Here is a 13,032-nt window from a genome sequence, read left to right as displayed (position 1 = left end):
CTCCTCTTGTTTATAAAATGCATTCTAATCTAATGAAATGTCCTTGTACTCTTACTTATGAGAGGAACTTTGAGGAAAGAAAACAGGGTACATGATTAGCTACAATAATAAATAAATGAATGAATAAATAAATACAACAAATAGTTAGGAATTCTCCAAATGGCTAATGTCTTTGCTGCAAGTTATACTTACCCCTACCACGCTCTTTACCAAGGCAGAGTCGTTTCAGAGTTGACCCTAGGAGACAAACAGAGTTAGGACTCCATGCAGCATGAAGACATAAACACACATAGAGTTCAAACATACAGTCACGTTGCTACAAAGATCTGCTCAAAAGCCAGATGCAACATCATCATATACATAACACTGTGGGAAAGCACGGTTTAGACAACTATCTGAATACGGCTGGACAGCCTATCATGCAGTCACTCTAGAAGTGAGCCACAGAATGGTGAGAGGTCTGAGAGAGAGAGAACAAAAGAGAGAGAGAGCTCGTAACCAACAGGGCGCAACATAACAGTGGCTGTGTGTAGCCATGCAGACAGGGTCCACTAGGCAGGACTGCAAGGGCAGAGAGGCAGAGACAGACAGACAGACAGACAGACAGACAGACAGACAGGAGCAGAGAGTGAGAGTGAGCTGAGCACACAGTACTGCTGCAGTGCATTACTACTATACCGTACATCCACTACTCTTCAGCCAAGCACAACAGACAGAGAGAGACAATTCACTGTAGTTCAGAGAATCAGAGGGACACAGGGGAGAGGGTGGGATGAAAAAAATCTTTAAAAAACGAGCTAGAGGATGAGGACATCCGGACTTCTTATTTTTTAAATGGTCAGTACACCAAGGCCTTGACTTCAACATCCACAGACGTCGTTATTTGATCCGGCCCAGAACCAGCCTTGATTTCAGCGTCCATAGACGTTGATTTTAGTCCTGATCATACCAAATGTGAACCAATCATAGACGTACAGTACCAGTCAAAAGTTTGGACACTCCTACTTTACACTGTAGAATAATAGTGAAGACATCAAAACTACGAAATAACACATATGGAATCATGTAGTAACCAAAAAAGTGTTAAACAAATCAAAATATATTTTTTATTTGAAATTCTTCGAAGTAGCCACCCTTTGCCTTGATGACAGCTTTGCACACTCTTGGCATTCTCTCAACCAGCTTCATGAAGAATGCTTTTCCAACAGTCTTGAAGGAGTTTGCACATATGCTGAGCACTTGATGGCTGCTTTTCCTTCACTCTGAGGTCCAACTCACCCCAAACCATCTCAATTGGGTTGAGGTCGGGTGATTGTGGAGGCCAGGTCATCTGATGCATCACTCCATCACTCTCCTTCTTGGTCAAATAGCCCTTAAACAGCCTGGAGGTGTGTTTTGGGTCACTAAGCGCAAACCAGATGGGATGGCGTATCGCTGCAGAATGCTGTGGTAGCAATGCTGGTTATGTGTGCCCTGAATTCTAAATAAATCACAGGCAGTGTCACCAGAAAAGCACTCCCTCACCTCCTCCTCCATGCTTCACGGTGGGAACCACACATGCGGAGATCATCCATTCACCTACTCTGCGTCTCACAAAGACACAGCGGTTGGAACCAAAAATCTCAAATTTGGACTCATCAGACCAAAGGACAGATTTCCACCAGTCTAATGTCCATTGCTCGTGTTTCTTGGCCCAAGCTCAAGTCTCTTCTTCTGATTGTTGTCCTTTAGTAGTGGTTTCTTTGCAGCAATTCGACCATGAAGGCCTGATTCACGCAGTCTCCTCTGAACAGTTGATGTTGAGATGTGTCTGTTACTTGAACTCTGTGAAGCATTTATTTGGGCTGCAATCTGAGGCTGGTAACTCCAATGAACTTATCCCCTGCAGCAGAGGTAACTCTGGGTCTTCCTTTCCTGTGGCGGTCCTCAGGAGAGCCAGTTTCATCATAGCGCTTGATGGTTTTTGCGACTGCACTTGAAGAAACTTTCAAAGTTCTTGACATTTTCCAGATTGACTGACCTTCATGTCTTAAAGTAATGATGGACTGTCGTTTCTCTTTGCTTATTTTAGCTGTTCTTGCCATAATATGGACTTGGTCTTTTAACAAATAGGGCTATCTTCTGTATACCACCCCTACCTTGTCACAACACAACTGATTGGCTCAAACGCATTAAGGAAAGAAATTCCACAAATTAACTTTTAACAAGGCACACCTGTTAATTGAAATACATTCCAGGGGACTACCTCATTCTATACTGCAATCTTCATTTTGCTCAATTTTCCTGTAATGTGATATATTGCTTTCTTCATTAACATTTACATATAAGTACAATTATGTACGGTTGAAATATGGCCATAGAAACAATAACCCAAAAAATACATATTTTCATTGCCCAGAAAAAAATGTATTTTCAATGTCCGGAAAATACGTCTTTTCAACTTTCATTCAGAACAGAAAATAAACGTAATCTCAAAGTCTGGAAAACAGTGTTTTTGTGTGTGTGTTTTTTTAAAACATATTTTCTAAGTCATTTGACTCTGGGTAAAGAGAAAGAGAGGCAAGGAGGAGAGAAGAAGAGGAAGACATGAGAAGAGGAGGAGAGGAAGGAGAGCAGTGGAGGAGGACGAGAAGCAGAGTGAGTGGTGGAGTGGTGGAGCAATGGAGGAGAGGAGGAGATACAAACAGATAGACAGAGACACAGGCCCACTGAGGAATCTAGCGCGTGGTTTGCTACTGGATTTATAGGTCACTCTCTCAGGCGGTGGAGGGTAAGCGGACCAGCCTGTGGAGAGGAGGAGAAGAGGAAAGGAGGAGAGAAGACACAGAACACCAGGGTAAGAAGAGCACACAGCTCTGACCAGAACCTGCATTAGAGATGAGTTTGAACAGCAACCTATCAGAACCATATGTTAAAGGCTGCAGATGCCTGATAAAGGTCAATGTAACTTTGTGTTCCATCATATAAAACATATTTGCTAAGGCATCCCATTGCAGCCCTTCCTCTAAACATGAGTATGTCTGTATCTGTTGCTTGTAATTTGGGTGAAATTAATGTAATAAAACAGGTAGTTAGGGTTGCAAAATTCCAATCACATTCCCCAAATTCCCAGGTTTTCCAGAACTCCCGGTTGGAAAATTCACAGAATCAGGAGGGAATAAACAGGAAATCTGAAATCCTCAAACCAGCATTTCTGGAAAACCTGGTAATTTTGGGAAAGTTACCGGAATTTGGAAACTCTACTGATAGTGTCTCCTTTTGCATGTTGGGACATGTAGTTTGTGGGTCACCTTGGCTTGGTGGAGTGGGTGGAGCTGTCCCCTCTCCGTGTAGTCCAGCTCCAGCGTAGATGTTGTCTGAGGAGAGGGAGCCATTGAGGGAGCAGGGCTGCTGGGTCTGGACGGACTCAGAGGTGGAGGTAGCCAGGTGACTGGTACCTGAACGGGCTCTGATGTCTGACTGGATTGGAGCTTTTGCTGGAGACCCATTCAGACTCACTGTAGGCTCACCTACACAGACCAATATAAATACTACACACAGAAACCTGCACAGATAGACAAAGTGCATCACAAATTGCACCCTATTCCCTATTTAGTGCAATTATTTTGACCACGGCCCATATATTACAACTTAACTCTGCTACTCTATTCACTTGCATGAGACCTGAGGACCTGCCCAGGCTTTAGTTGGCTGATGCAATCTTAAGTTGCGCAGACAAGCTGGGTTCAAGCCAGGTTCATTCCCAGGCGTATCTCTCAGTTCAACACCATCAGTGGAGTGACTGGTTTCGATGCCCTCATACTCACTGGTTTTGCTAGAATCACTGGTTTTGGTGGTGACGTTCCTCAGCTGTTGTACCAGAGGACTGAGGAGTTTGCCAGCCTTCAGTTTGTGCTTGTGCTTGCTCTTCCTCTTGGGGGGAGCTGTGTGGGAGAGACCTAGGGGGGGTGGAGTGGCTTTACCCAGCCTGCGGTACAGCAGCTCTATTTCCCCTCTCTGGTGGGTCTGCAGCTCCGAGATCTCCTTCAAATGCCTGGTGGGGAGGGGGAGGAGAGAAAGGTTTAGATAAAGGGTAAGGTGGTTCCCAAACTATGGGTCGGGACCCACTTCTGGGTCGTGGCAGGGGTCCAAAGTGGGTCGCGGGATGACATTGCCCCCAAAAATATAAATAAAATAACTGAAAGAAAAACGCTTTCAGTGTAAACATAAATGACTAGAACCAAATAGAAAGTATGTAGAAAAGATAATTGGAGCTATTCTTTGAGAATTTACAATCAACAAAGTAAAAGCTAGACAATCAGTCCCTCATTGATTTTGTTATAATGTTTAAGAATAAGAACACAGCATTAGCCATGTCAAAATGCGTAGACCGTACGAAATTAGCTTAAAAAATGTTTTTATAGAATTGTGTGGAATTGCAAGAGACTAGCTTTGAAACTGCAATTTTGTTTTTATTATTCTTTGGTCTGTGTATTTTTTTTCACCGCTCAACCCCTATGTGGGTCACGACTCAAAAGACACTTCAATTGGTGGGTCACGAAGCAAAAAAGTTTGGGAACCCCTGTTCTAGACACACACACACACACACACAACTTACTTCTCCTTGAGTCTGGTCAGCTCTCTCTTCATATCCGAGTCCTCCATCTCTGAGTCGTTATCACTACTGACATAGGCCGAGCCATGCACGCCCCCCTGCCGGCTCGGCGAATCAGAGCTTTGCACACTACTACTGCGGCCCGAACGGCGCAGGAAGGCCACCGCCCTCTTCATGAGGTCACTTCCTCTCCGCTCCCCCAAGCGGCCGTGCCGTGAAGGCGTGGCCGGGGCCAGCTTGGCGGGACTACTCTCCGCCCCCGAGTCCGATGACAGGAAGCGTGGGTGTGCGTGGACTGTAACATCAACAGACATGGAAGTGGTAATGGAGGCGCGAGGCAGCGACCCCCGTTTGGCCATGGAGGGGGGTGTATCCAGGTAGAAATCGGGCGGGGCGGAGTAGCGGCTGCCGCGGGTCCTCAGGGTGACGTCGTCCTCGATGCTGACCACGGAGAAGCGTCCGATGGTGGTGGAGGGGGCCATGGCCATTGCCTGGGCACTGCTGCGGTGGTCTGATAAGTGGCCAGCAGGGTGTGCCGGGGAGGCAGCGCTGCTCCAACTCCTCTGCTTCAGCTCTCCTCCTGTCACCATGTCAGGAGGGCTTATGATAATCTAAAGACATGGATGACAACAGCAATGACAAAGTTATTGTTTAAAGAGCCACTTACAAGTTAATACCTTTGCAGGTAATTATAATATCGGTCTAAAATACCACATTGGCCGTTTACTCTACAAAACAAACTTTATAAGACGTTTTAAAAAATAAGTTATATTTGAAAACGTCCAATAGTCGGGCATTGTATGTAGGCGTGACTAAGAGGTATTGCACCTCTAGAGGTAGTAGTGGATAATGACTATTGGGAACAAATATGTGACTTGTTTCAGGAAACTAGGCGTATGTCACCCTTCACTACTTCACAGGAGCGGCATTTAAACGTAAACTGCGTTTTTTGGCAGAAAAGGCTTCTGGAACATGTGAACTTTCATGAGTCTCAATAACAAACTTGTATTCCATCCATGAATACGAATAAAATTGTTAAATTAGGAGCCTAGTTGGTTTAGTCACGGAAAAGACAGCAACCTTCCCGCTAGCCATGATTGGCTGAGATAATGGATGGGCTGGACATGCCGGGAGATGAGTTTGGATCGGTCTGCCATGTAGCATGCTTCTGTTTATAATGGGAGCTGCTCAGTATGTGTTGACAGTCCTTTCTACCGCGCTGTTTTTGAAAGATATAATGTTAGCCATCGAACTACAAAAGTGTTGCTACTTTTCTCAACAACATTGATGCCCTGAATTTAGCAGGCGCTATCGACAGATCAGTTGGAAAAAGTGATGGGCTACTTTCTGCACACGCCACGGTCAGTGTGAACCGGAGTGACGTGACACAATGCTGGCCAAACAAGATGTAGGTCCAAACAAAACTGAGTTAAATGGTTCCAGTCTACCGTGAAGAGTTCATCCATGTATATGGGTAAGACTCTAGCTACATTTTCAGATATAAATTCCTAATTTTGTCAGAAAGTTAAAAAGCGTACTGTTAGTTAGCTAGCAAACATTAGCTTGCTGGCTCGCTAGCTAACGTTACGTGTATGATATGTGTATTAATATAATTCGAATCAGAAATCCATTTGCATAGCTAACATTGAACCTAGTTTGTTAGCTTTAGCTACCTGTAGATTCATACTACAGCTATGACAATGTTTGTATTGGTAGTAGTATGAGTTGGGATTATGCCGGTTCATTGTTTAGCTAGCTACCTGTCTAAACAAAATACTCACCTTCGGCCGGATTATTACATGACCCATCAAATTAGCCAGGTGTGTCTGGGGTTGATTACAGCCATCTATTGTATTTCATGAACAGATGTACATGTCTAGACAATGGTGACCAATCCACTTAGCTAGATGTGGCTGGGGTGTGGTTATAGCATTTCCTTCACATGACCCATCAATTTAGACAAGTGTGTCGGGTAAGCGTCATCTAATAATGATAAAATATGTATAAAATATTTTTATCTGGACACTTTCTGTTTTTGATATTGCTACTATGCAAGTAACCACTTCACTGTACCGTTTACACCTTCTGTATCCTGTGCATGTGACAAATAAACTTTTATTTGATACAGCGTGTGTTTACCACATGGCCTCACATGTGAATCCTTAAAGAGATGAGTGGGGCTAAGGCTTAAGAGGGTGTGAACGATGCTGAATCGGTGTAGACAAAGAAGAGCTCTCCAGTAGGTCTACCAAAACATTCAAGGGCCATTTTCTCAAAAGTGGGGTTACAAGTTTATCAACTTTCAAAGCAGAATTACTTTCCCATTGTTCCTCAACTGCAGTGTATGATATACAATTTATACAGTCTCTACTTTTATCCAATGTAAAAAACACAATTTCAAATGTTGCTACATAAGACCGAATCGAGGCGGTCTGTCACATATGTAATACAGTAAAGTACCTTAGACCGGCCACGGGAGCCCGAGCCAGAGCAGGAGGTAGAGTGGAGTATGTTCTTTCTCCTAGACATGGGGACTGCAGACAGAGAGAATGAGAGAGATTGTCTAGGTTCTCTTTATAACTACAATATATTGTGATTTTGCACTTTCACACCAGACAGCTGTTAGAGGGATCACTATAATATTGTAGCCTACATACAACACAGTAGTGTACATACCACCCACGGCAGAATCACTCAAGGCGCTTAAACTGTCCATCCTCTCTGGAATCTGAGGCTGAAAGAAAGAGTGGTGAGGGAGGGTTGAGAAAAGAGAGAAGGTAAAAGATTGAAGCAGAGAAAGAGAGGGTATGGAGTGGGGGTTGACAGGGAGAGAATATAGTGCAGTCGTTTTAAAGGGAGAATGGCCAACATGTAAGGATGAATGGTATCGATAGATTGCATTTACTTTACATGTAGTCTGGGGTGTGGGTAAAGAAAAAATATATAATCTCAGAACGGAAAGTATGTTTGAGTCCCAAATGGAGCCCATAGGGCTCTGGTCAAAAGTACTGCACTATTTAGAAAATATGGTGCCATTTGGAATGTTTTCTATGAGTTCTATGGATGACATGTTCTGTGTTTACCAGCTGTTCCCCTGTCCGGTAGCGCCCTTCCCCCATGGGTCCAGGGGTGCTGTTTCCTGACCCCAGGGTGGCACTGTCGGGCCCAGGAGGGGACTGGACGTACTCTGTCCCTGAGCCAGGTGTCTCCGCAGCAGTGCCTGATGGGTACATGGGGGCGTACTCCTGGTACAGCAGGTTCCTCAGCTTCTCGTCCAGAGTCTTGATGGTGCTGTCCACAAAGCCCCCCCGACCCCCCACCCCTCGACCCTCCCCGTCCGACTCACTGGGCCCCCCTGCCGTGTGCTGGTGGGGGGCGGGGCTCTGGGGCAACGAGGGGACCTTGGCTCCGCCCACTGAGGAGAAAGGCTGCTGGAGCACCACGGGCTGCTGGGAGCGGTCGCTGCGGGAAATGGAGGGGTAGGAGAGTTGTAGGGACTCTCTGGCTGAGGAAGTAGAGGGGTCCTGGGGGGGCAGAGGGGTGAGAGGAGTTGAGCCCCCTTGGGCATCACAACTCACGTTCAGGGACAGGGGCATGACCAGCGGGCAACAGGGCACCTCCTCCACCATGGAGGCAGCGCACGCCATCTCTGCCATCTGCTGGGCGGCGTGGATGGGGGAGATGGCACCCAGACGCCCTCCTCCCTGGTGCTCCTCTCCGGACAGGGAGCTGCGGAGACCTCCAAAGGGGGCCGCTGGAGGAGCCGAGGCTGGCTGGGTGTGATGCACCCTGGGCAGGGTAGAGCTGTGGGCCTGGCCCTCTGGAGGAGGTCCTGGGTGGACAGATGGGGGGCCAGAGGGGGCTGGAACATGGGACATGGCCAGGAGGAGAGGGTCTGTGGAGGACAGGATGGGAGGGCTACAGAGGCCATAGCCTCCACTCCCCCCAGACACTGAGTTAGCTATGGAGGATGACGCTGATACTGCAGGAGAAAACCAAAAGAAGACCGAAGATTATAGACAGAAAGGCAATAGGACTATTATCCTCTTAACCTACCATTCTACAATAGGACCACATCCAAAGACATACACATATTTCAACATAACAACTCAATATTGTATTTGTAGCATTCTGACACTGTGTTGCACTGTGTTGCAATAGTGCTTTGACAAAGGAGCTTTGTATTTGTACACACGGCTGACTACTGATGTTGACAGGACGTTGTTCATTCATTGAGCACTAGAGGGCAGCATGGTAGCATGGCTCGACCAGGATCGTGTCATGTTGAAATGGTCACATGGAAACAAAGTCACCTCTGCCTGAAGGAGTCCCTGCAGTGCCACCCTCAGCAGTCTGGCCAGGCACCGTAATCCCATCAGGCTGTGCAATTGTAGTCCCGTCAGGCTGAGTAGTTGTAGTCCCATCAGCAGTCATGTTTGTAGTTCCATCCTGGCTGGAGGTGGGAGGTTCCTCCACTGGGCAGATGATGAACCATCTCTTCCCTGTGTGGAGCACTGAGAGAAAGAGAGGGAGAGAAAGTACAGTCAAACAGATATGGCAATCAAAACATCACAAACTTACTCAGCCCACCCACACAGCTCTTAGTACAATCTCCTTTAAAAACCTTCCTCCACAGACATCCCACTCACTATGGGGCCGATTCAGACTCTATGCCTTTTTTACGCGTTTTGATTTAAGCACTTCTCAGTAGTTGGTATTCAGACTTACCTTTTGCAGGTGAGTCATTCCACCCCAAAAAGCACAAGAAAGAGGATTTTGACACCCACCATCTCAGATTGTTCTGAAATCGTTTCTGTAGTTAGAGACGGATAAGATTAACATTCCTAAAACATTATTTTATTGAAATATAATTTGATATCTGCGAAATTAAGCTAATATGATTTTGAGTTGGGTTTAATGGTAAATGTCACTAATCACACTACATATAGAGATGTTTTCTAATAATTGTATTGAAAAACATACACCTGCCATGCAATGGTTTATAATTGTATTCTTGTCACAACATTTTAGACACTAGCCCATTTCTCCATCAAAGTTTTGGCCTTTTTATGAGAATTGCACCAGAGAGCTCAGAGAGCTGCCATTTGTAGGATTATTCAAGGAGAGTTGGGTTGAAGCATTAGGTTGCTAAGGACAAACTTAATTGCTTTCATGGAGGAATGGCTTGACCACATAATTGACCGCACAATTTATTTGGCGTGGGGTGTGGGGATCCATGGGTGGTTATAGAATATTATGTAAATCCTCTAAATTAAAAAGGGCCAATTTGTGTGCAATCAATTAGCTTAATTTAACAAAAATTGAATAAAATGTAAACAAAGTAATGCTACAGGAATGCTATTTCTAATTACAAAAAAGTTTTCAGAACAATTTCAGGGTGGTGGGTGTCGTGGCTTGCTTAAATGACATGGAATGACCAAGGTGCATAACAGGTTATGCAGGAGTGGCTCCCTTGCGCGCACTGAATACATTTAATTAAACCGCTGAAAACCGTCCTACCTGCTGGCCAACCGATTTTCTCATGGAGTTTTCATTCAATAGGCTTTTCAGGACATTTATCTAAAGCCATCCCTTTAAAGAGATTCTCCGGTACTTTTGTATATTTTTTAGTTCTGAAAGTAGTGCTCATAAGCCAAAAGTGGTCCCCGAAAATTGGGTACTACCTCACATACTATATGTGCACCACATCATTGCTCTCTCTCTCTCTCTCTCTCTCTCTTTCTCTCTCACTCTGCTATGTGTGCATCTTGCTAGCTGTCACTCAAATGGTGAGGGGCTGAAGTTCATTGGCTGAAACACGAATTGCTAGGGGGCTGGCCCAAACAAGGGATTTCGTAGCTAATTGAGGTAAAACAGTAACTCTGCTCATAGATTATGCATGTAGAACAACACATTGACACATCCAGCCCAAAGTGGAGGTTTAAAAAATACTTACTAGTCTCCCAAGTTCCAGACCATGTCTTTAAAACAAAGCTAAATGTAACAACATTTAATTGAAAATGTAATCTAAGTAATCCCCAAAAGTTATTATTTATCATGAGAGGGCCATAAACAATAACTAGTAATGCTGCATACTCCAAGAAAGGTTAAAATCTCACCTTTCTTGTAAAAAAAAGTTTAAAATTGCTGATGTGTTATCACTTTGAAGACAAGAGCTCAAGTACACAGTACAAATATAAAACAAATATTAAAATAATATATATGATGTATTTCCTATTCAACAAAACTGTATGAATAAGGCTTGAAATTACTTATATGCTTTCTAAATATAGTGCAATCAAATTATAAAATGGCTAACTACACGATTTCACCTTCCTTATAACTGTAAAATACATATTTGTATGTTTAGTGTTAGAGAAAATGTGTATATTTTCTAAAGGTCTCGCTTCATCAAAACGTCTGCCACAATCGCTGTGAACGTCTCACATAGCTCTAGCTTGGCTTCCTGAACTCGTTAGGAACTTGGCTTTCATTCCACATTAATATTGTCCGTCTACGACAAACATAACATTTCTTTTATGTTTTATCTATGAATTAAGTATGAAAAATGTATGCACTCACTAACTGTATGTCGCTCTGGATAGGAGCGTCTGCTAAATTATTAAAATGTAAATGTAAAAATTATTTTTGAGTATTGGCTATAAATCGATCTCTGAATTTGCTACAGTGACGAAACCACTCTCTTCTGCTGTGCTACGATGTAAGGATTCCTGGAATACTGTATGTTAGTGGCTGTGAATTAGGGTTCAGCCAGGAGTTGATGGACAGTCGGAAGAGCGAATGAAATGGTAGAAGGGACATCCCAGCTTCAAGTGGTGTCAGATTTCACATCCTGCTTCACACAGGCAAAAGAGACATACCAAAGATATTTATAACTAAACCAAGATAGACTACAGCCTGTCATTTCCAATGGGAACAAATGCGTCATAGTGGGCCGAACAAGCAAGGAGGTGGGTAGAGCCAAGCACGAGCTAGCGAGATCCTATTTGCCTGTTCTAGCATACATCTGCATATTTCTGTTAGGGAACGCCTACTCTGTGAGGTAGGGAGGTTGAGCAATAACTCAATTCGCCTTCGCACTCCTTCTAAACAATGCGATTTTTTACAACTTTGGCAAAGAGTAAAGTCTACAAAACTTAGTCCACTCTGTTCAAAACAGATTCTAGTTTTGGGAACTGAAAACTGTACTGAGATCAAATGTTTCATCGATGAGAAAATTTGCAGAATGTCAGCCAACATCCCTCTCCTTCCATCTTCTCCCACTGCTGGCCATTGGGCTTCCTCTCACTACCATATTTGGTAGTGAGTGGAAACGCCAAGTGGATGCTTCACATTTATATAATATCTGGTGAAATATCTGTCTCATTGTTCTATCTGTGGAAATTCTCCAGTGTCCGTGAGAATCAGGGCTACCGCTCAATGCAAGCCATTTCGGTGGTCTAAATCGATCTATGGTGTCCACAGATCGATTTATAAGCAAAAATGTCGGTCGGAACCGGTACCAGAACCACGCAGGTCCACAAAACAGGGGTCTTTACATCAAAAAAGTTTTAAATACGTTGTACCTTTAATTTGAATTTTCTCAACAGACTTACAAGAATATAGGCTATCGAGAGAAAAAGGGTTCCGAATATTAAGGAAAAATGAAAGAAAGCCATCAAAATACATGTATATTCGGCTCCTTTTTAGCACCAATAGATTTAAAAACACTCTGATCTTGTAGATTATTTAGGGTTAGGAAAGTATTTATGAATCATAAAAAAAACGCACAAAATATATTGGTAAATCAAAAACACAGTGGTTTGATTCATCCTGAAAATTCTCATATTCAATTGTTCGATCCATGAAAATATCAGAAGGTGCGAAAAGGGTACAACAGTGGTTGGACAATACATATCGACCATAATCTTTACATTTTAGTCATTTAGCAGACTCTCTTATCCAGAGCGACATACATTTTCATACTTTATTGATCTTAGAACTGTAGGCTGATGACAACAGTCCAGTCGTGAACCGTGTCCCAGGCTCCAGGTTCAAAATGCCAAGTTCCATTATAATATACTGTATGTTCCAAAATTATTGCACAATTTGTAACAAGTTGAATAGTATCCACTATAGAATAGATACAGGATAGATGAGAGGGAGAGAGAGAGAGAGAGAGAGAGAGAGAGAGAGAGAGAGAGAGAGAGAGAGAGAGAGAGAGAGAGAGAGAGAGAGAGAGAGAGAGAGAGAGAGAGAGAGAAAAAGAGAGAGCAAAAGTGGGGCATTACCATTCTGCTGATAAACAGGATGTTGTGCTCCGGGCTGCTGAATCTTCAGAGAGATAGAGAGGAAGACAGAAAACAGACATGTGAGAGATGTATTACACCTGTGTATGTGCGTGTGGCTTCTGAATAAACATCCATGTGAGTATATTC

General features: G+C 43.9%; 1 protein-coding gene across 1 annotated transcript in view; it reads right to left on the bottom strand.

Moving 5' to 3' along the window:
• wnk2 (WNK lysine deficient protein kinase 2) overlaps positions 1–13,032 on the bottom strand; it is a gene marked incomplete at both ends in the record, with an annotated part of 72,745 nt that overhangs the window by 21,668 nt on the left and 38,045 nt on the right. The window contains 10 exons of the mRNA XM_084173236.1: positions 193–237; positions 2,686–2,784; positions 3,291–3,509; positions 3,807–4,033; positions 4,598–5,205; positions 7,055–7,128; positions 7,271–7,328; positions 7,678–8,576; positions 8,908–9,108; positions 12,886–12,928. Of these exons, the coding sequence (XP_084029362.1) occupies positions 193–237; positions 2,686–2,784; positions 3,291–3,509; positions 3,807–4,033; positions 4,598–5,205; positions 7,055–7,128; positions 7,271–7,328; positions 7,678–8,576; positions 8,908–9,108; positions 12,886–12,928 (2,473 nt within the window). The remainder of the gene's footprint in view (positions 1–192; positions 238–2,685; positions 2,785–3,290; positions 3,510–3,806; positions 4,034–4,597; positions 5,206–7,054; positions 7,129–7,270; positions 7,329–7,677; positions 8,577–8,907; positions 9,109–12,885; positions 12,929–13,032) is intronic.

Source organism: Coregonus lavaretus, assembly GCF_964263955.1.
Source record: "Coregonus lavaretus genome assembly, chromosome: 12".
Lineage (NCBI taxonomy): Eukaryota > Metazoa > Chordata > Actinopteri > Salmoniformes > Salmonidae > Coregonus > Coregonus lavaretus.
This window is presented reverse-complemented; position numbering and strand designations above follow the sequence as displayed.